The sequence below is a fragment of the Syzygium oleosum genome, unplaced genomic scaffold (genome assembly GCF_021117445.2).
Source record: "Syzygium oleosum isolate NSW1041296 unplaced genomic scaffold, Sole_v2.1 Sole_v2.14, whole genome shotgun sequence".
NCBI lineage: Eukaryota > Viridiplantae > Streptophyta > Magnoliopsida > Myrtales > Myrtaceae > Syzygium > Syzygium oleosum.
The window spans coordinates 1,015,311-1,035,701 of record NW_026607498.1 but is presented as its reverse complement, the minus strand read 5'-3'; the positions used below and the strand labels follow the sequence as shown (position 1 = coordinate 1,035,701).

The 20,391-nt window shown below is 39.7% G+C and overlaps 2 protein-coding genes across 2 annotated transcripts; one reads left to right on the top strand and one right to left on the bottom strand.

The window, feature by feature from the left end:
• Positions 1–3,659: 3,659 nt before the first annotated feature.
• On the bottom strand, positions 3,660–7,510 carry LOC115688988 (disease resistance protein RPV1-like). The gene is made up of 4 exons (XM_030614955.2): positions 6,969–7,510; positions 5,784–6,870; positions 5,194–5,568; positions 3,660–5,102 (listed from the first exon to the last, which is right to left on the bottom strand). Exons 1-4 carry the CDS (start codon positions 7,472–7,474, stop codon positions 3,699–3,701), a joined length of 3,372 nt encoding a protein of 1,123 aa, XP_030470815.2. The 5' UTR covers positions 7,475–7,510; the 3' UTR covers positions 3,660–3,698.
• Positions 7,511–16,690: 9,180 nt separating this feature from the next.
• On the top strand, positions 16,691–20,012 carry LOC115688990 (probable LRR receptor-like serine/threonine-protein kinase At3g47570). The gene is made up of 2 exons (XM_030614960.2): positions 16,691–19,388; positions 19,591–20,012. Exons 1-2 carry the CDS (start codon positions 16,691–16,693, stop codon positions 20,010–20,012), a joined length of 3,120 nt encoding a protein of 1,039 aa, XP_030470820.1.
• The last annotated feature ends 379 nt before the right edge of the window (positions 20,013–20,391 follow it).

Below are 20,391 nucleotides of genomic sequence, written 5' to 3'. Positions count from 1 at the left end.
CATATAGAAATTAGACACATTTATATTAATAGGGTCTATTAGAGTGTTTTTTTAATAAAAAAATAAAAAAAAATTAAATTTAAAAAAAAAATTCAAAAAAAAAAATCGAGTTGGGCCGGGTCGGGGTCGGGTCGACCCGGCCCTTTTCTTTTTACTTTCCCCCCGCACGGCCCAGCCCCTTTTCTTTTCTTCCCCCGTGCGGCCCGGCCCTTTTCTTTTTTTTCTTCCTTTTCTTCCCCCCGCGCAAGCTGGGCCTAGCCCGGCCCAGCTCCCTTCCTTCTTCCTTCTTCCTTCTTCCCCCCGCCGGCCTGTCGCTCTCCTTCCCCTGTTCGCCCCTATTCTGGCCGCAGTGCGACGAACGGACGAGCACGGCCGCGCTATCCCCATCAGGTCAGAGGATGGCCGACGAAGCACGCTAAGGGGATTGGCATTGATGGCCAGTCCCCTCCTTCCCCATTTCCCGGCCATCTCTCTCTCCTTCTCCCCCATGTTTTTCGGATGTCAGAGCCCCCCTGCATCGGCCTAAATGGCCACGAAAGTCACGGGCCAGAGTAGGCTGGTGCAGGCCATCGTCAACGTGCATATGGAGCAGGTGAGACGCGTCGTCGTCGGCTATAAAAACCAGAGAGAGAGATAGAGAAGGGGTCGGCCATTGGAGAGAGAACAGAGAGAGAGAAAGCAAACTGAGAGTTTACCGGGGCAAGAAGGAGAACCAGCAGCGTCGTCGACGTCCCCTGACCAGCCCGAAGCCCCCCTAGAAGTGTCGCCGACCGGTGAGTCTCCCCAGTTCCCTATTCTGCCTTGTTTGCCCCTGTTTTGGTGTCCGATTTGGCCGGGACTCGCGCCGGTCGTTTCGCGCGAATCCTGGCCTATACCGTCGTCGTTCCCGGTCCCCACTCACCGTCGAAGGCAAACCATAGCCCCTGGAGTTGACCGGGTCGTCGGAGGAGGTCGAGATCCCTCGATTTTGGTTGTGCCTCCTACCTGCTCGATGAAATGCCTCAAGGAAAATGGTTTGTTTTTTGGCCGCCGGCCGGCGAGCGGGACGTCGTACGGCAAGTGGACGGCGGAGGAAGCTCGGGGACGATCTTCAGAGGCCGATCTTCGGTCGGTGCCAGTCTGGGTCGGCCGGTGGAAGGCCAATTTTGGCTCCGCCGGCGCCCCCCACGTGTCTATGCACGCGGGTTCGACCCAACCCGGATCAGCTGATCCGACCCGGGTCAATGCCCTGGGTCGGATCCGTTGACCCGGGTCGGTTCCGACCCAATCCGGATCAATTGACCCGACCCGGGTCAACGCTGTGGGTCGGATCCATTGACCCGGGTCGGATCCGACCGACCGAATCCGCGATCCGACTCGTTTTTTATTTATTTTATTTTTAAAAAAAAATTAATTAAAATTTTTTTTAAAAAAATTAATTTTTTGCTAAATAATTTTTTTCTTTCTTTTTCTCTTTCCGTATTTACTTTTTATTTATATTTTTTTGTTTTATTTTATTTAATTTTTAAATTTTTTTTTAAATTATGTGATACATCCGATTGTTTTAATTTATTGTTGTATTATTATGAATGTTGTTATAATTGCATAAATTGCCATGTTTAAATTTGATAAGACTATAGGGTTATGCAGTAGTATTTTGCATGTTATTTTTTATTACTGTTTTGTTATTATTATGCATGTTTTTAATTAAAACATAATTGCATGAACTGTTATGTTTTGAATGTCATCTGACTTAGTTAGGGTTAGAACCTAAGGCTGCATATCTATTTTGAGTGTTGATCATTTATGATTATGCATTCGCTTGATCACCTCACATGTTAGGAGAAAGGTCCTAAAATCAATCTAAATTGCCTGACAAATGTTTTCAGAAATGAACAAGGTAAAAAAGTACCGAAAGGGCATTAGTTGTCCAACTAGTGTAACCAAGTCCCTGAACTCAGTTAGTCTCTAGTTCGTAGGAATAGGGTGATTTTCCCATCACCTTATTTGGGTTTCTAATCAACCCACCCCAAATCGATTAGTGGCGACTCCTTGATATAAATCACTTGCATGTTAAACACTTAAACCCTAAGTCGCGATATGATATGAACTTAGGAGAGCCCGAGTTAAGTCCCGAACCTAGACTTAGCGCATGCCAGGCGAGCCCCCCCTTTTTGCATGATAAAAAAAAAAAAGCGGGAGGTCGGTCGCGACAATTGGCATCAAAATTAGAACTAAATTAGCATCAATGCAATAGGTTTAGAACTTTTCTAACACTTTTGCCCTCCTTTTTGTAATGTTCACATTCTTCTTTTGAGTATTTCGAATTATATATGTATTAAGGCCCATGTCTCTCTGGCATTGTAATGCGATTTTGGTTACCGAAAAATAAATCCGCAATACATACCAACAAAATGAATGAGAATCTTTTAATTGCTGTAACTCAATATGGATAAAATCGTGCTTTAACAAGATTAAAAGAAGTAATTTGACGTAACTTTATTTTCTTCTTTGATCATTCGGATGAGTAATTTTGATCGATGAGATCGAAAAATTGTTCCATGTCAATACAAGAACGTAAGAAGGTCCTTTTTGTGTTGACATTAGAAGGGAGTTCGTCTTTCTTTTTTGGCCCCTCGTTCTCTTCTTAACCACAGGCTAAATGACTCTGATTTGCCACGGTAATCAAGAACTCTGCTTCCTATCATGCAATCTAAAGTATTCAGGCTCAGCACGTACGAAGATTATATTATTCAATAAACTCTCAGCCCCACATAGAGTGTCCACCACAAGTTGGTGATTTTAGAAAAATAACACTGTCCAAATAAGATGTACGGCGATGTGAAAGTACAATGACCTGGATAGATTGTAAAACCTTGTTTGCAAAGTGGCTTTTGCATACACAAACAAAGCGTCTATCTTTTTTGTTTTTTTATGGAAATTCTCCATTACGAAGAAATTTCCATTTTCTTCTTATTTGTTTGGAAGGCTATCCTAAAGTGTGTTTTCTTTCTACCAGGATATGTGCAAGAGGCTCCCTTATGAGAATAGGCAATCTGCAAGCCAGGTTTTTGGCAAGCTTTGTCATTTTCCCGATTATCTTGCAAATAATCCTTGAATGCTTTTACCTTGCTTGCAGTTCAAAATCAGCTGAAATTGATCGAGTGCTTCTTCGAATGATAAAAATTTTCTTGAATTATTTGAATTTTCAATCAAACTTGCTTAAGATGAAGGATTAACTTCTCCTTGTTTTTTCCTTCAGTCAAATTTGCCTCGGGTGGAGGACTAAGTTACTATCATAACCACAAAACCCCCTTTGGTCTCACTTTTATTGTACTTCCATGTTCTTTTTTTGTTGTACTTTCATGTTGTATTGCCTAGTTATGGCATATCTCATGTGGAGACGCTTCCCGATTGGGATAATAGATTTGCCACCGTTGAACCAAGGTTCAACGGTTGTACGGAGTAATTATGATTCAAATCAAACATTTCATGACAAGTATGATATCCTTTTTGTAATTCCAGAGAAACCTGCTAGCCGCTGGTAGCCCCTCCCTTGTCTTTTTCAGTCTACTATTATAACTACAAAAGCCCCCACAAGATGCTAAACCGTGGCAAATCATGGTCATTTAGTCCCTGGTTAGTAAAACTACACATGTATTCATGTGGTGAACAAAAAGACGAACTCCTTTCTTATTTCAACACAAAAGAATAACTTTTTACATTCCTGTGTCGACATGGGTCAGTTCTCGGAAAATAAGATCTGATGTTGATTCCTTGGTTTCAGTACTCCAAACTTTGAGATTCTTGAAGCTTGATAAATCAGGATACTTTTGCAGATTTGAACAGTTCACAATGTGAAGTATCTCCAATGATTCCGTAACACCTTGAATCTCAAACAGCTTAGTACAATCATTTAAATAAATTTTCTTAAGCTTATTCAAGTTAGTCAGATGAGGCAACTTTGCCAATGATGAAAGTTCCACGAGCTCTAATGTTTTCAGGTTCTCCAAACCTTCGAGGCCTCGAATCTCTATTAGCTCGTCACAACGAACAATGACTAAATCTGATAACGCTTTCAAATTTGAAAGATCATTCGTTGTTTTCATTCTCCGGCAAGACTTGATACCTAAGTATGACAAATTTGCTGGAAGCCTAGGTAGGCATTGCAAATTACAACACTGGAGCTTGAGTTTCTTCAGTTGAGAAAGGAGAACAAGATCGGAAGATAGGGTGGTGATACAAGGAGAAGACAACTTCAAGAACTCGAGCATCCGTAATGTTCCAATCCACCAAGCACTTGGAGCTGCTTCAAGTTTAGAAGGACCCTCGAGATTAAACCACAAAGTCAACCTCAAATTTCTCAAATTTAATAGGTTCGAGAAGTTCGGCAAAGTCTCCATCGAGGTTGTTTTACAACATAGATTGATCAGACTTTCTGGAAGCTGAGGCACCGCCGATATTCTATGGCTGCCCAATACCAGAATTTTTAGAAATCGTAGATTCCCAATATTATCGGGAATTTCTGCAAAAGTACCCCATGCCTCTAGCTCTTCGAGCTTCTCCAACATTCCAATGGTACTAGGTAGTTTTCTCAAGGGGCATCTCATCTTTAGAACTTTCAAATTCTTCATGTTCCCAATCACATCAGGTAACTCCCGTATAATCGAACCCAACAGATTCAACTGAATCAGTGAATTGAAATTTTCTATCAAGTTAGGCCGTTGAGTAAAGTGGCAATCCACTAATGAAAGGTTCGCTGCAGCTGCTGCGCACCCAACGAAACTGAACTTATTCAGTAGTGTACACTTGTCCAAACTGAGAATTTCCAGTTTTTTCATCCTTCTCCATTCGGGAATCTCTTCTATAGCTGTAGAGTCAAGAAGAAGTTCCCTCAAAGATTCCAATTCCCCCATCTCATTTGGTAGCTCTCGGAGATTATTACAATTCTTCAAGTTTAAGAAGACTAACTTCTTAAGCTGACTAATCGATGGATCAATTTGAGCCAAACTCTCACAACTTTCAAGAATCAGTCGCTCTAAATTCACATGAAAAGACAAGTCTGGGGTTTTATGCAACTTCATGCATTTCGTCAGATTTAGGACCTTCAAATTCTTAGCCAACTGAAAAGAAGACAACATATTGGTTTTAAAAAAAAAAATTGATGATTACATACGACAAAACAACTCACGTTGATTTTATCTGAAATCATACCTTGATGTGGCTCCATCCATCCCATTTTTCCGTGATTTTACTCATTGACATATCAAGGATTAGTAGCTTCCTCATGGAGAAATTGGTCAGCTTAAAAACCATAGGAAAGTAATTCCATGAAAGCCATCTCAACTCAGGAAGGATACGTGGGCCAAATGTGGTTTGAACAAAATTTGAGCACTGGTAACATAGGAAACCACCCACTTGAGTAAAGATAGACTTTGTGCTTCCGATGAAGTCTTTGCTATCCACTTGAAGGAACCTTAGATTTGAAAAACTTGCTAGGCATTCTTTTATCAAAGAGTATTGAGATATTTCATCAAGCTTTAGACATATTGCTTCGATACTTCCAATTCCATGAACATCAACTCCTATCTGCCAAAATAGAAATAGAAAATGAAAGTTAGAAAAAACCATGATTTACCGCTTTGATCTTCTTCAAGGGGAAAACAACTCTCCTAATGTTGAAAACAATTGATAAACCCCTTATGTAAGTGCACAGGAAATAAATAAACTCTGATAGAAATGAAATCAAAATGAATATGTTGTGACCAATCTCCTTAAAAAGGAATGAAGATGTACAATTTTACCTGCATTTTCTCCAAAATCTCCAATGCTTGCGCGTGAGTCCACACCCATTGTTGCTTCTCTGGTTTCTTATCACTTCCTTGAAGTATAAGATTTCTTCCAATATCTCTTAACCAATCATGCATCCATAGTCGGTTATCTTCTCTAATCTTTATCAAAGATCTTTGCTGGAGGGTGTTAAGAGATTGGTGAGGAAGAAATTTACAGCTTTCCCACATGTAAATCACAATTCTTTTATCAATCCCAATGAAAAAACAAGCAACATCAAGAAATATCTTTCTTTGGTCTTCATTTAAAGCCTTAATGCTGATCATCAACTTCCTTTGAACATTCTCATGAGGAAATTCTTCTAGCTCCTTTAAAGTGGCGTCCCACTCCTCTATGCTTTTTCCATATAAAAGAGAACCTATAACCTCAAGAGCTAAAGGAAGACCGCCACAGATATTTACTGCTCTTTCGGAGTGAAAGATGTGTTCCTCTATAGGATAATCTCTTCTAAAAGCATGTTTGCTAAAAAGTTGAAGAGAATGATCAAAATCCATGCTAGTAAGTTCGTAAGTCCAATCAACAAGTGTAGGCACATTAAGAATTCCCCGATCTCTAGTTGTAATGATAATCTTGCTTCCCTTGCCAAACCACTCACGCTTCTGCACGAGCGCATCAAGTTGACTTGCTTCGTCAACATCATCAAGCAGAAGAAGCACCATTTTAGAGTATAACCTTTCCTTGATCACCTTTTTTCCTTCCATGATATTGTTGATATCAGGCCATCTTATTTTCAGAATATTCGATATGAGCTGATTCTGCAAGAGCGTAATCTCTGTATCTCGAATGTTAGAAAGGAAGCAACAATTAGAAAAATCATTAGAAAGCTGATTGTACACTATTTGGGCAAGAGTTGTCTTTCCCATGCCACCGATACCATGAATTCCAACAATCTTTGTTTCATGGTCGTGTGTACGTATCATCCTCATGATTTCATCCACATGATTGTCTACTTCGACTAAGCAATCGGATACTTCCAAGTAGGCCGTTTTCAACTCAGTCAAAACATTATTGACTACTTCTTTTACAAATTCACCTTTGCCTCTGACAAATAATTGGAGGAAAAAGCATCAAGACATTAAGTTTAGCTGAAAAAGAAATGCATCTGGGACAACTAGACCATATATGATATAACTAAATACCTGTTTGGCATACTTTGGAAGTCCCATCCCTTCAGTGCTCCAACCTCATTGAGAGCAGCCTTCCAATTGTCGATAGTCTCATCATTGAACCGCTTCCTGTTTACATGAGAAATAATGGCATTGCCGTAGTACCCAGTCTGGTATTTTACCTCGGATGGTGCGACATCATAGAAAATGGGCATGATCTTATGTCCCCTTGTGTTCTTGCTCTCCACCATCTTGACCAACTCCCTAAGGCACCATGTACTGTCTGCATATCCTTTGGAAAAGATTGGTATCAAGATCTTTGACTGCTCAATTGCTTGGAGAAGCTGGCCACCGATCTCTTCCCCAATTCGGATCTCTTCATCATCTTTATATGCCAGAATTCTAGCGTCAATCATGCTAGTATGAAGGTAATCAGTAATGTCATTACGGGTATCTGGTCCTCTGAAGCTCAAAAATACTTCATAATCATATCCTGATAACTTCTCTAGTTCCTGATCATTAGAAGAGGCATTCAACATGTTTATTTGTTCTCTATACACGGTCTCCTTATAAGCCTGCATCTAGTACAAAAGACAGAAAAATAGTAGCAACTACTGTCAATGTGAAGTTCCACCACAAAGATTAGTGCAAATTGTCTATGCAACAAGGATTTGAAATGCTACCCGAAAATGATGACCACGTGCATAATGATGAGGCCAATTTCTATTAGAAGCAAATGAAGAGATAACTGATTTCAATCATAAGCAAATGCAGAGATCTACTTTAAGTAATTATAACGAAACCCCGCCCACAAATGCAAATGCTCTTTCATGGCAAAGCTTTAGACCTTGTAGCGGCGAAAGTTAGATCCGTTTGAAATCTATAGGAAGGTGTTGGGAGTAGCCCAACATGTTCAGGAATCGATTTGAAATATCCCTAAGATTGTTCATCAAGAATACCTAATAGGAACAAGTCCTATTATGGTAGGACACTGACAAAGAAGAAATATAAATAAGATATCTTATTTAGAAAGAATACCAAGATGGAATCAATTCTAGTGATTGCCTAATTAGAAGAATTCCAATCAATCGGGGGATTTCCAATTGGAAGGTGATTTTCAATCAATCAGGGAGGATTCTTAACTTGGGTGGAGATCTATCGCTATAAACAGAAGGGCTTAGGTGGTGGTTTCTATGTGCACCGGAAAATACTCTAGAGAAATCACAAGAGTCTTCAGCAATGTGTGTAAACACAAGAGATCTTGAGAGTTTATCAAGTGAGGATGTGTTTTGTGACAATTGTGAGGATTTATTGTGAGAGAAACACCGTTAGAGTGTTAATTGTAATCCTTTGATTATAGTGGAGCAGTTCCTAGATCAGTGTCCCATGGTTTTTTCCATATTGGGTTTTCCACGTAAAAACTTGTAGTGTACCATTCTTTTTTTGGTGTGCTATTTACGTTTTTCTGCAAAGAGAATATACGGCGACATCTTGCGCGATTCTGACAATTATAATTCCGTTGCAATCAATTGCGATCCGACTTATTTTACAACAGAAGGAAACTGAAAAGAATGCTCAATATAAGTTGTGGTTCACAAATCACTTTTTTTTTATTGTTGTTGCTCAAGCAGATCTACATGGAACTTTTCTTGGAAGATAATGAATGTCAATCTTATCTACATCTATGTAGAGTTTACCATTTGCGGCTAACGTGTTTCTTAAATTCTAGGTCAAATGTCTTGCATTGGAGATGATTCTAATTCTTCTTGACCTATTAGTTTGTTATGCCACGAGAGATTGTCTTTTGCAAAATTACTCTTTCGCGGCTATCCTAGCCTCTTTCTTTTGTTTCATCCATGTATATTTGACATTCTAGAAATTTACCACCGAATATAATGTGAAAGTTTCGCAATCAAAGGTGTTATATTCAACGAATTTGTAGTCATTTTTAGTGGAGTGAAATCTACCGATGGCTGCTAAACCGTGGCCGCCATGTTAGTACTTGTCGGAAAATTGGTCGGCTTTTGGTTAAAGCTATCAATTGCAAAAAAAATAAAGTTAAAAAAATTATAGTGCATTGACGAGTGAAATGAAGTATCACTTAATTGCTAACAGTAGTGAATTACACCAATCATTAGTGAAGTTTACCTATTTTTATATTTTGCTGGACTTTCCTTTTGTTTTTTGGCTAACTAAGAGATTGGACCCTGTGGGTCCCCTACAAAAACACTTCACTTTTTCCAACAGTACCTAAACTTCAAGATTTGAATCCCTGACTTATGTATCCCCTTCTAAAGAAGATGTTAGACTTTGATATATTCTCTTCTTTTCTTTTCCCTAGCGATCATCAAAAACTTTTCCATTCTCTTCATAGCATCCAATCCAAACATGAAAAAACACAGTCAAAAGTTATCAAGTAGTTGTGGATGTTGATATGTGATGCATATAAAAGCTGTAGCTGGCATACAGGAGAATGTGTGCGTCAAAATCAAATTAAATGTTGTTCTGTCCTCTCCTATGTTTCTCTCTCGTGTACTTAAGTTTTAAGGCCGTGCTTCTCCCGTCTCTTTACTTTTGCTCTGATAATTCCTTTTCTTGAATTGCTTATGTACCCCCAGCTAAAAACAAGAATCAAGCAAAATGAAATCAACTAATCCCGCTCGAAGTAAATCAAGATTTAATGCGTTGAACTACATCAGAGATAGCGAGAATCAATCACCGATTACTATTAATCTCTAATCTTACACTTTATAAAACAATAAACCGATGCATGTAGAGCGAAATTACCAGAAGTAGTGGTGAGATTGAAGGACAGAATTTGACAGTGGCGAGCCTGAACAAGATGGAGGCAGCAAGACAAGGAGCAATGAAGAAATGGGTCTTGAGTGAAGAAATGGTTCTCGAGTGTTGTCTGCACTTATCCTCGTCATACATCAAATGGAGAAAGAACAGAGGAACATCCCTTTCTTATGTGGACCCGACAAGGAAATGTGGGAAATGATGCCCCTTTCTTGCTTTCACACGAGAAAGCAGTTCTTTCGCATTTCTTTCTTGCTTTTGTAAATTTCCTATCTCACCACTAAATGTTGACTCCATAAGTTTTGTCGTAGGGCAAACGCAATGCGTCATCGCTTATGGTCCACACCCTTGTTCACACTCACGCGTTATCAACACGGCTAACAAAAGGAGGTGAAGGGGAAAGGAAGACAACACGCTTGTGAAGGGGAAAGGATGACAACACGCTTTATCAATACGGCCGGAAGGACTAAATTGGCAAATCATAAAAAAATTTAAGATTAAATTGACCAAATTAAAATGTTTAAGACTGAATTGGCACCAGTGGAGTAGGTGTAGGACTTCGTTCCGTAATTTCCCCTTCTCTACAGCTTTGCAAAAGTGGAATGGAATCAACTAGAACCTTTTTTTCTTTTTTCTTTTTTCTTTTTTCTTTTTTTTTTATAAAAAATAAACCTTCACTATAGTGCAGCGAGGGCGGCCCACATATAGAACTTACTTTAAGATGGGCCCTTAAAATATTCCATTTTTTGGTTAGAAAACGAAATTACGAGGGAAAAGATCCAAAAAGTCCAAGAAAGAAAGTGTATCAAGTTTAGAGACGGTAAAGACCCAAGAAAAGACCCAAGGGACCCAATTTCACTGAGTTTGAATCAATTTGCCATCGAAACGAATTATTTGTGGAGGCCTATCAGTCTTGGAAACTCTGGCAGATTCTCGGATGATGTTTCTTTTGTAATGATTAGGATGCTTGATTTTTTTCCTTGAACTTCTGGTTTAGTGGTCGTACTACCCAAGCCAAGACCTTTTCAATGTCCGAGAGGTGTTCGAATCCCTCTCTCGCAAGAGATTGTTTATAGGTTACCACCCTTGGTGCTCTATCAACTAAGCATTACTTCCTTATCATGTAAAAGAATCTTGATCATCCATGTGGTCCCCCAGAGAGGTAAGTTGATCTTCTGCAAGCTTGACTTTAAGCCCCAAATATGCGTCTAAGCAAGAAAAACTGATCTATACAACACATCCACAATGTCTCAGGTGCATAGGATCATTTTGTTATCAGCAAAAGTTGATAAGATCATTGTAACATGGATTAGTTAGATACGCGAACCCGTTCTGAAAATCAATCTTTGCAGCCTATCTGGATTAGCATGGAATTTTGCTTGATACGTCCCCAACTAGAGTGAAAAACATGGGGGCAGCCTTGTTTGGGTCCCAGAAAAATTGAACAGACCATCTGTGACTCTATTCTATAATTAGGTCAGAGAGGTTGAAACCTCAGTCTGATGCAACGTTTACTACCAACATTTTTCAATTAGCCGTCAGAGAATTACCATCGGCAAGTTGTTTTTCACCTTATTCATTTCCACATTATCACTCTGTCAAAGAACATATTTGACATTCCTATATCTGTCATCAGAAGAGGAGGGGAAGTATGTCCACCATGTCATTTGCTAGTCTATATGTTGTCAACGTAAAACAAGAGGGATGTTCTACCGCTATAATGAGAATAATAAAAAAATATAGAAATTGCTATTTTTCACATATAACAAGTGACGATTCAGTAGTGAAGATAGTACCTCTTCGTAAGGCGCCTGCTGTTTAGCAAACCCACAATTATAAACACCACTGTTTATGCAGTCGTATATCCATCCATTAGCTTCGTCTATCTGGGCTTGCAAGTTAGGAGGATAAAGGTCAAGATCGGGATTCTCTGCTAAACCATTGGACTCAGAATTAAGCATGCGAATGATCGTTCTTTTGCATTTATTTCTTGCTTTTGTAAATTTCTTATCTTACCACTAACTGTTGTCTCATTAAGTTTTCTCGCAAGGCAAATGCAATGCGCCATCGCTTATGGTCCCTACCCCATGTTCACACTCACTCAACCTAAAGAGTCAAAGACTCTTTATCAACATGGCTACAGAAAAGGAGGTGAAAGGGAAACGAAGACCATTAGCAAAAATAAACAGAAAAAGAGCTTCTTCAAGTTACTCAGATCTGGCAACTTCGCCAATGATGGAATTGTTGAGAGCAGTAATGTTCTCATGTTCTTAAAACCTTCAAGGCCTTGAATCTCCGTTAGCTCGTCACAACCACAAAATTCCAAATCTGATAAAGCTTTCCACTTCGAAAGATCATTCGTTATTTTTATTCGCCTGCATAGCTCGATACATAGGTATGACAAATTTGTTGGAAGCCTAGGTAGGCATTGCAAATTAGGGCACCGGAGCTTGAGTTGCTTCAGCTGAGAAAGGTGAGTGACATCGGAAGATAGGGTGGCAACCCTCCCAAGGCAAATTGAGGGTGTTCCTCGAAGTGATTAACGGATTACTAAGAGAGCCCAGATATGCCTCTTGCGAGGTGGCGCTAATACTTAGCTATGATTTTCCCAAATCCTATCGGTCCCAGCTCGGTTCCTAAATTGATTGTGAAAATTTATTTTTACGTTATGGTGTTGCAGGTGATAAGAGTCAGAGAGATTCAAACATGTGCTACGACAAACCAGAACCAAACAAAAAACATTTATTATGGATATTTCCGACGACCACTGTTGCCTCTTTGGTCTAATCATAATGACCTTTTCGGCGAAATTTCATCAATGAAACAGCGACAAGAAATTCGTTAGCAATTTCGTCGAAGCACAATGTTTCTAATAGCTGGCTTTTTCCGTTGGTAAAGGGCAGAAAAGATAGGTTAACTTCTTAGAAAAGGGGGCAACAAACCGACTTCCAATTACGTCTCAATCATAGCCATCTGTTCCGTGTTGTTCTTTTAGAGAGGTGATATGAAAAATCATTCAATCAAGGCCATATGCTCAGATCCCATAATTGCATGCAAATTTCTTTTGGTTAGGGTCACCTGCAAAGGCCAAAACTCGGACTTCTGGTTAGAGTTGGAGAGATTCAAACATGTGCGACGACAAAACCAGAACCAAACAAAAAACATTTATTATGGATATTTCCGACGACCACTGTTGCCTCTTTGGTCTAATCATAATGGCCTTTTCGGCGAAATTTCATCAACGAAACAGCGACAAGAAATTCGTTAGCAATTTCGTCGAAGCACAATGTTTCTAATAGCTGGCTTTTCCGTTGGTAAAGGGAAGAATAGATAGGTTAACTTCTTAGAAAAGGGGGCAACAAACCGACTTCCAATTCCGTCTCAATCATAGCCATCTGTTCCGTGTTGTTCTTTTAGAGAGGTGATATGAAAATCATTCAATCAAGGCCATATGCTCAGATCCCATAATTGCATGCAAATTTCTTTTGGTTAGGGTCAACTGCAAAGGCCAAAACTCGGACTTAACCGTTTTATGGAGTTTGCAAGGTGTTTCAGGATGTCCAAGTAGTCGGATCTCCACATTCTTGCTACTGCATTATTAAAAAAAAAAGTTCATTCAATTAATTAAGCCAATTTTTCTTAAATATATCTGAGTGGTTTATCTTCTTAAAGTAAGGAAGTAGCTTCCATTGGACGGGAAACTGTTTCTCAAAATGCATCCTATGTGAAATTGGTGATACGGGTAATTTTGGATAGGAGTGTGCAAAACGGACCGCCTGGACCGGGAACCGTCGGGACTAGACTGCTTGGTTTGGTTCGGTTCCCGATTCCTAAAAGTGAAACCGGTGTCCAGGTGGTCTGGTTCCAGATTCCAAGGGGAAACCGGACCGGACTGACTACATGTACTTTTTTTATTTGTTATTTCTTCAAAAAAATTAGTAAAAGTGAACTAAATTCACGTACAACGCTTTCCCTTTATTGCCGCACTACAATGACTCTTCATTTATTGCCGCTTCCGTCAATATATTGAGATTTATATTGACATTTGTCACTCTCTCTCGTTATGGTGGGATAAAAATAAAATAGTGACCGGTTCCATTGAATCAGACCGGACCAATCCGGACCATTGGCCCAGTCCAGTTCCCGGTTCTAGGACCAACTGGTCTGGTCCCCGTTTCTCAAAATTGGGAATTGATCCTCTTCGTGTGGTTCTCGGTTTTACCTTGGAATCGGACCAGATCGGGAACCAATCGCCCTTAATTTTGCATCATAATGGATGAAGTTCATCATGAGAACCTTACCTACAAGAAAACTCTACACCTATAGAAGCACTTGACTCCCACGTTCAAGAGGAGAGGGCATGACAAAAGGATTTGGCACGATTGAAGAATTTCTAATCCTTATTTCTTACTCCTTGCAGTCTCAAGTGCTTCTTTCAAGAATGGATCAACATAGTTCACAAGTACAATAATCTTGTTTTTAAGCTCCGCTCATTTAGCAAAAAATGTGACGTTTCTGATCCAGAAAGTCATTTTTTAGGAAAATGATAATATTTTTCGGAGATTGGTTGAAACCTAAAAATGAACTAGAAAATATTTTTCGCCATTTGGTATCTGATTTGATTTTCTGAGGAAAATTACCAAAAAATTCAAAATTTTTAATTTTTTTAATTCTTTTCTTTTCTTTTTCTTTTTGGTTCTTCCTCGGCTGGTTGCCTGCCTTAGTGATGGCCGGCGACCGGCCACAAGCGAGCTGGAGCCTCGTCATAGGCCGATGAGGCTCGAGCTCGCTAGATTTCGGCGAGCTCGAGCCTTGCAGGCCTGTGGCAAGGCTCCGCCTTGCTTGATCCAGCAAGGTCAAGCTCGAGCCTTGCCAAATCCGGTGAGCTGGGTGAGGCTCTAACGACCTGAAGCCTCGCCGGCTTGTGGAGAGGTTCAAGCTCGCCTATAGCCAGTCGTTGGCCACGGCCAAGGTCATTTCTGGTCAACAGGGAACCGGTGCCATTACCATAGTAACGTCTTAAAAAAAGTAAGTACTTGTAGAATCTGGCGTTAAAACCATGCTTCCGTGTTCAGCTAGTTCATTGTATGTTTCTTATCTAGTTCTTACACAGCCTTCTAGGGCTTTGTTAGTGTTCTTTTTTTCCGTTTTCCCATGTAAATAATACCTTATTCACACATGTCCAAGTATGACACATGAACATGGCTCTGTCTCTGTATCTGTCTCTGTCTCTGTCTCTCTCTTGTAGTGTCAATTGTTTTTGTCTCTCTTGGCGGTGTGTACTGGGTAATCGACCTGTAAATCAAAATCACAGGACACCGGAAGGGCAAAAGAAAGTGCATGCTTGGGACTTCTATTATTTGCCTAGTCGCAGCTTTTCCGTGGTCAGAGTCAGAGATAGGCACACCACACCACACCACCGCACAAATTATCTAAGTCCTCTATTTTCTTTCTTCTCGTCCTTATTCGTTAAGAGTGTCTCCTACTAGAACACCATCAAAATGCCCCAAAGGAGATAAAGGATTTGGTTCTCTTCTTCAATTTCCTGTGATTCAATAAATAAAATAATTTTATTGAAGGTTTTTTAAGTGCTTTTGAAACCCTCTAATGTGCACGGAACCAGATTTTCAACGTTTGGAGATCCACATAACTAATAAGTGTGCAATACATTTTTTTGGTATTTGTGATTGTTAAATAACTGATTTTTTGTTACTTTTTCCATGGATTGTGATGAAAGAGAAGATTAAGGTTGATGTATGTAGTTTCTGTTCTTGAGTTCTTTTTTTTTCTAAATGTAATGGGGATTTGCTCATTTCAGCAAGTGAAAAACAAAATTGATAATTAAGATTGACACATTTTACAATGTCATAATTTTGCAGTTGTCTATCGATTCATTTTGACTTTCCCACATGCTACCTATTTTGGCCAAATTAATAATAGATGGGTGATGTCCAATGGAGAGCAGTTTGGAAAGAACAAGTCGATGTTGATCTTAGTGAAGATCCCAGAGGTTAATAGAATTTCCTATATGGACAACATGGACAGACATATTTCTTAATTTAACATCCAATTAGATTTTAATTTTTACATTTAGATCTAATATCGTTGATGCTATGGAGTAGTGTCTTTCCGGGGTTAGAGTCCTTGGAGTAAAGTCATCTTTCAAAGAATATCGTAGATTACATATGAGCACTATAACTTTCAATTAAATCAAGTTTGTGTATCTCTATGTACATTTTCCCTTAATCTATTGATATTAATGGTTGAGGATTAAAGCAACTGGGAACCACATCTGCATCAGAGAGAGAGAGAGAGAAAATTGTATGAATGCCATGCCCCAAGAGAGCAACATTTTGCTCCCAAAAATTAGCGAAATTATTCTATAATAACATATATCCACGGACCATAACCGCAAATTTTTCCTTTCAAACAGTCTATGAAAACCATTTTTTTTTTGCTCCGAAAAACCAATTATTGTTAAAAAAATATTAAATAGACAAAAATCATGGACTATAATTACTACGTTTTTTCCCTAAAGGCAGCATGGATGAAGTACGTTGAGATTTCAAAGAGAAAACCAAGCCAAGCCAAAAGCTGACTCATCACATTTGAGTAAAAAGAAAATGGCCCTCAAACTCAGTCCCTTTCTCACTCCTAAACCCACGCCAATCGCAGCCACAGGTCTCCCAAGCGAGTTTTCAACATTCCCTTCCTCCATTCACATTCTGCCCCCCACTACCCCGCAGATGGCCAGACAAAATCTTCTCTAGAAGCAGAAAAGAGCTTCAAAAAGAAGAAAAGCGCTACAAAAAGAAAAAGAAAAGCGCTTCGAAAAGCTGTCCTCAATAATGGACACGTTCTTGTAAATCTCTTCACAGTTTCCATTGGCCCTGATGCTGCCTCTTGCTTCTTCCTGCCTTGCTTTCGTCTCTACCCGCTTCCTTGAGCTTTGAGTCATGAAACTCGTGGGCATTGGTTTTCCAGAGTTTCAATCATGCCATTTGCTTCTTTGTATTTCTCTTGCACTTTGTTTTAACCAAGTCTCCTCCACCACCAATGAAACAGATAGACTCGCGCTTCTCCAGTTTAAGGCCAGCATAACTGGAGATCCTTTCGGTGCGCTCAACTCATGGAACAAAAGCATTGGGTTTTGCCAATGGTATGGCGTTACGTGTGGCCGGAGGCACCGGAGGGTCACTGTCTTGGACTTGTCATCCCAAGGACTCTCTGGATCAATCTCTCCTTATATCGGAAACCTCAGTTTCGTAAGGGAAATGCTGCTCCAAAACAATAGTTTTGATCATGAAATTCCTCCACAAGTTGGTCAGTTGCGCCGCCTACGTATTCTAGGATTGCACTACAATTCATTGGTTGGCGAAATTCCCAGTAACATATCGGGTTGCTTGGACTTGGTCGTTCTCTCCCTTGGGAACAACCAACTAACTGGAGAAATTCCAGTAGAGCTCGGCTCATTGCTGAAGCTATGGCGGTTGAATTTGTATGCTAACAACCTAACCGGGAGTGTGCCTTCCTCCATTGGGAACTTATCTTCACTGGGGATCCTTTATTTAACCTGGAACAACTTGGGCGGGAGCATTCCCCAAGTTCTAGGCCAGCTGACAAACTTGCAATTCATTGGCGTTGGATTTAACGGATTGTCGAGTACAATTCCATCTTCCTTACTCAATCTCTCTTCACTAATTTTGTTTGATGTTACAGACAACCGGATACAGGGGACTCTTCCAACAGGTATAGGCCTCAAACTCCTGAATCTTGAATTTTTTAGTGTTACAAAGAACCAACTTGAGGGGCTGATTCCTTCTTTGATATCGAATTGCACAAAGCTAGATGTGCTTCAAATTGGAAGTAACAAATTTTCCGGGAAAGTACCTTCTTTGGAAAATTTGTATAAGCTTGGTCGCTTTGAAATCTTTGGTAATCATCTTGGAAGTGGAAAACCTGAAGACTTGAGCTTCTTTTGCTCGTTAACTAACAGCACCAAATTAGAGTACGTGAGTATCGACGAGAACAAGTTTGGTGGGGTGTTACCTAAATGCCTAGGTAATTTATCCACCACTCTCAAAACATTTTCTGCAGCCATGAATCAAATATATGGTGAGATTCCAGAAGAAATCGGGAATATTGTCAACTTGGAAGTATTGTTTATGAATCTCAACCAGCTTTCAGGTGTTATCCCCTCAAATTTTGCAAATCTACAAAATCTAAGGATGCTGCAGTTCAGTGATAATAATCTGAGAGGGATAATCCCATCTTTTTTAGGAAATCTAACCAGGCTAATTGAACTATATATTGGTGGGAACAACTTTCATGGGAAAATTCCTTCACACTTATCAAACTGCCGGTCTCTTGCTCTGCTTGATCTGTCTAATAACAATCTTAGTGGTGCCATATCCCCAAAACTTATCGGTCTCTCGTCGTTAGCCATCATTCTAGACTTGTCTCGTAACCATCTGACTGGGGTTCTACCCATGGAAGTTGGCAACTTGAGTACTTTGACTGTGTTGGACATCTCTAACAATATGCTGGTAGGTGAAATCCCAAGTAGTTTAGGTGATTGCATTGCATTGACATCACTGAGGATGGGGGGCAACTTCTTCCACGGGTCGATTCCACCATCAATCAGATTGCTAGGGGGCATTGAAGAACTAGATTTTTCACACAACAATTTGTCGGGTCAGATTCCAGAATTCTTAGCGGTATTTCGTTCCTTAAAACTTCTGAATTTGTCGTACAATAAGTTTGAAGGAATGCTACCACGTGAAGGAGTCTTTAAGAATGCTACCATTACTTCTATTGTTGGGAACAATGAACTCTGCGGTGGATTGCCAGAATTTCACCTCCCCAACTGCATTTTCAAAATCACCAAGAGCGGAAAGATCAATTTAATGATATTTTTCACTTTTGTTATTTCCGGAGTTCTTGGGATGGCTCTAAATGCAGCTTCTATATATCTTTGTTGGGTGAAGAAGAAAGGAAATAAACCGATTTCAAGTTTCATGGATGGTTCGGTTCCAAGTTTCATGGATGATTCGCGTCTGAAAATATCTTATGAAACAATCTTAAAAGCAACTGGAGGTTTTTCTTCAACGAATTTGATCGGTGGTGGAAGCTTTAGTTCTGTTTATAGGGGGATACTCGAGGACAATAAAATGGTTGTTGCTGTGAAGGTGATTCATTTATTCCGTCGGGGTGCTCCGAAGAGCTTTATAGTCGAGTGCGAGGTGTCAAAGAACATCAGACATCGAAATATTTTGAAAATACTAAGAGTTTGCTCTTATGGTGATCGTCAAGGAAATTATTTTAAGGCTTTAGTCTATGAATTCATGGACAATGGAAGCTTGAAACAGTGGCTACACCCACGCGCAACATCATCTCATGGGAATGAGCTTCCAAAAAAGTTGAATCTCATTCGGAGGATAAATATTGCTATTGATGTTGCTTTTGCACTAGATTATCTTCATCATCAGTGCCACATCCCCATCGTTCATTGTGATCTAAAACCGAGCAATATCCTCTTAGATGCTAAGATGGTCGCACATATTGGCGACTTTGGATTGGCAAAATTCCTTGATACTGTAACTAATCCGATGACCTCAGTGGGACTTGGAGGGACAAATGGTTATGCTCCACCAGGTTCTCTCTCTCTCTCTCTCTCTCTCTCTCTCTCTCTCTCTCTCTCTCCAAGAAAGTTTATACACCTAAAAATTATTGATGGGTCTTTCTGTGTGAAGTTTGGTAGCTAATGATAACTCTTATAGTGTCTTATGCACATTACATTTTGATTTGACAATCCACACTTTAATTTGATTTGCACTATGATCTAAATGGGTGGCAGAGTATGCAATGGGATACAACGCTTCAAGAGAAGGCGATGTCTATAGTTATGGCATTCTCTTATTGGAGATATTCACAGGATTGAGTCCCACTAGTCACACATTGGGAGGCAGTTTGATTCTTCATAATTTTGTCACAGAAGCTTTGCCTGAACGAGTGCTAGAAATTACGGATAACGTTTTGCTTCAAGAAAGAGAGAACTATATAGGCGTTCATAAGATAAGTCTTCCGCATTGGTTTTCCAAAAGCGATGCCATATTTCAAGAATGTTTAGTTATGGTGTATAAGATTGGAGTTGCTTGTTCGAACCAAGTGCCAGAAAGACGGATGAGCATTAGCAAAGTTGCAGATTGCCTGCGCCACATTAGGGAGAAACTCTTTACATTGGGTTTACAAGAAAAATATGAACCACCAATAGCTTAATTAGCTATCATACGTGTAATGTCATTATTAATTCCATTGATATATAGTATTTTTAACAATAACTTAACTGAGCAGAGCTCAATTTCTATCAATACATTGAGAAGTTTGCAATGAGACAGATCATGGCAGTAGGCTCGCCCAAGCTCAAGGTGCTTTTAAGTTGCATCTATCTCTTACTTTCAGTTCCTGACTTTCTCTTTTGACTTTTGTGGCTTCAGATCAGACTTTAATCTAATTGAGATGAATAATAGCCTTCAAAGTCACCTTGCATCTTGTCATCAATTTCCTAAATTACAAATGATTTTGATAAAATTTAAAAAAAAAGGGCCCTTTTTGCTTCGGCTTTGACCACACAGGACATAACCTGAATGTCAAATAG

Coding starts and splice junctions, on each gene's coding strand:
- LOC115688990 (XM_030614960.2), top strand. CDS start 16,691: ATGAAACTCGTGGGCATTGGTTTTCCAGAGTTTCAATCATGCCATTTG. Junction 19,389..19,590: donor AAATGGTTATGCTCCACCAG/GTTCTCTCTCTC, acceptor AATGGGTGGCAG/AGTATGCAATGGGATACAAC.
- LOC115688988 (XM_030614955.2), bottom strand. CDS start 7,474: ATGTTGAATGCCTCTTCTAATGATCAGGAACTAGAGAAGTTATCAGGA. Junction 6,871..6,968: donor TTCCAAAGTATGCCAAACAG/GTATTTAGTTAT, acceptor ATTATTTGTCAG/AGGCAAAGGTGAATTTGTAA. Junction 5,103..5,193: donor ATGGATGGAGCCACATCAAG/GTATGATTTCAG, acceptor TCTTCTTTTCAG/TTGGCTAAGAATTTGAAGGT.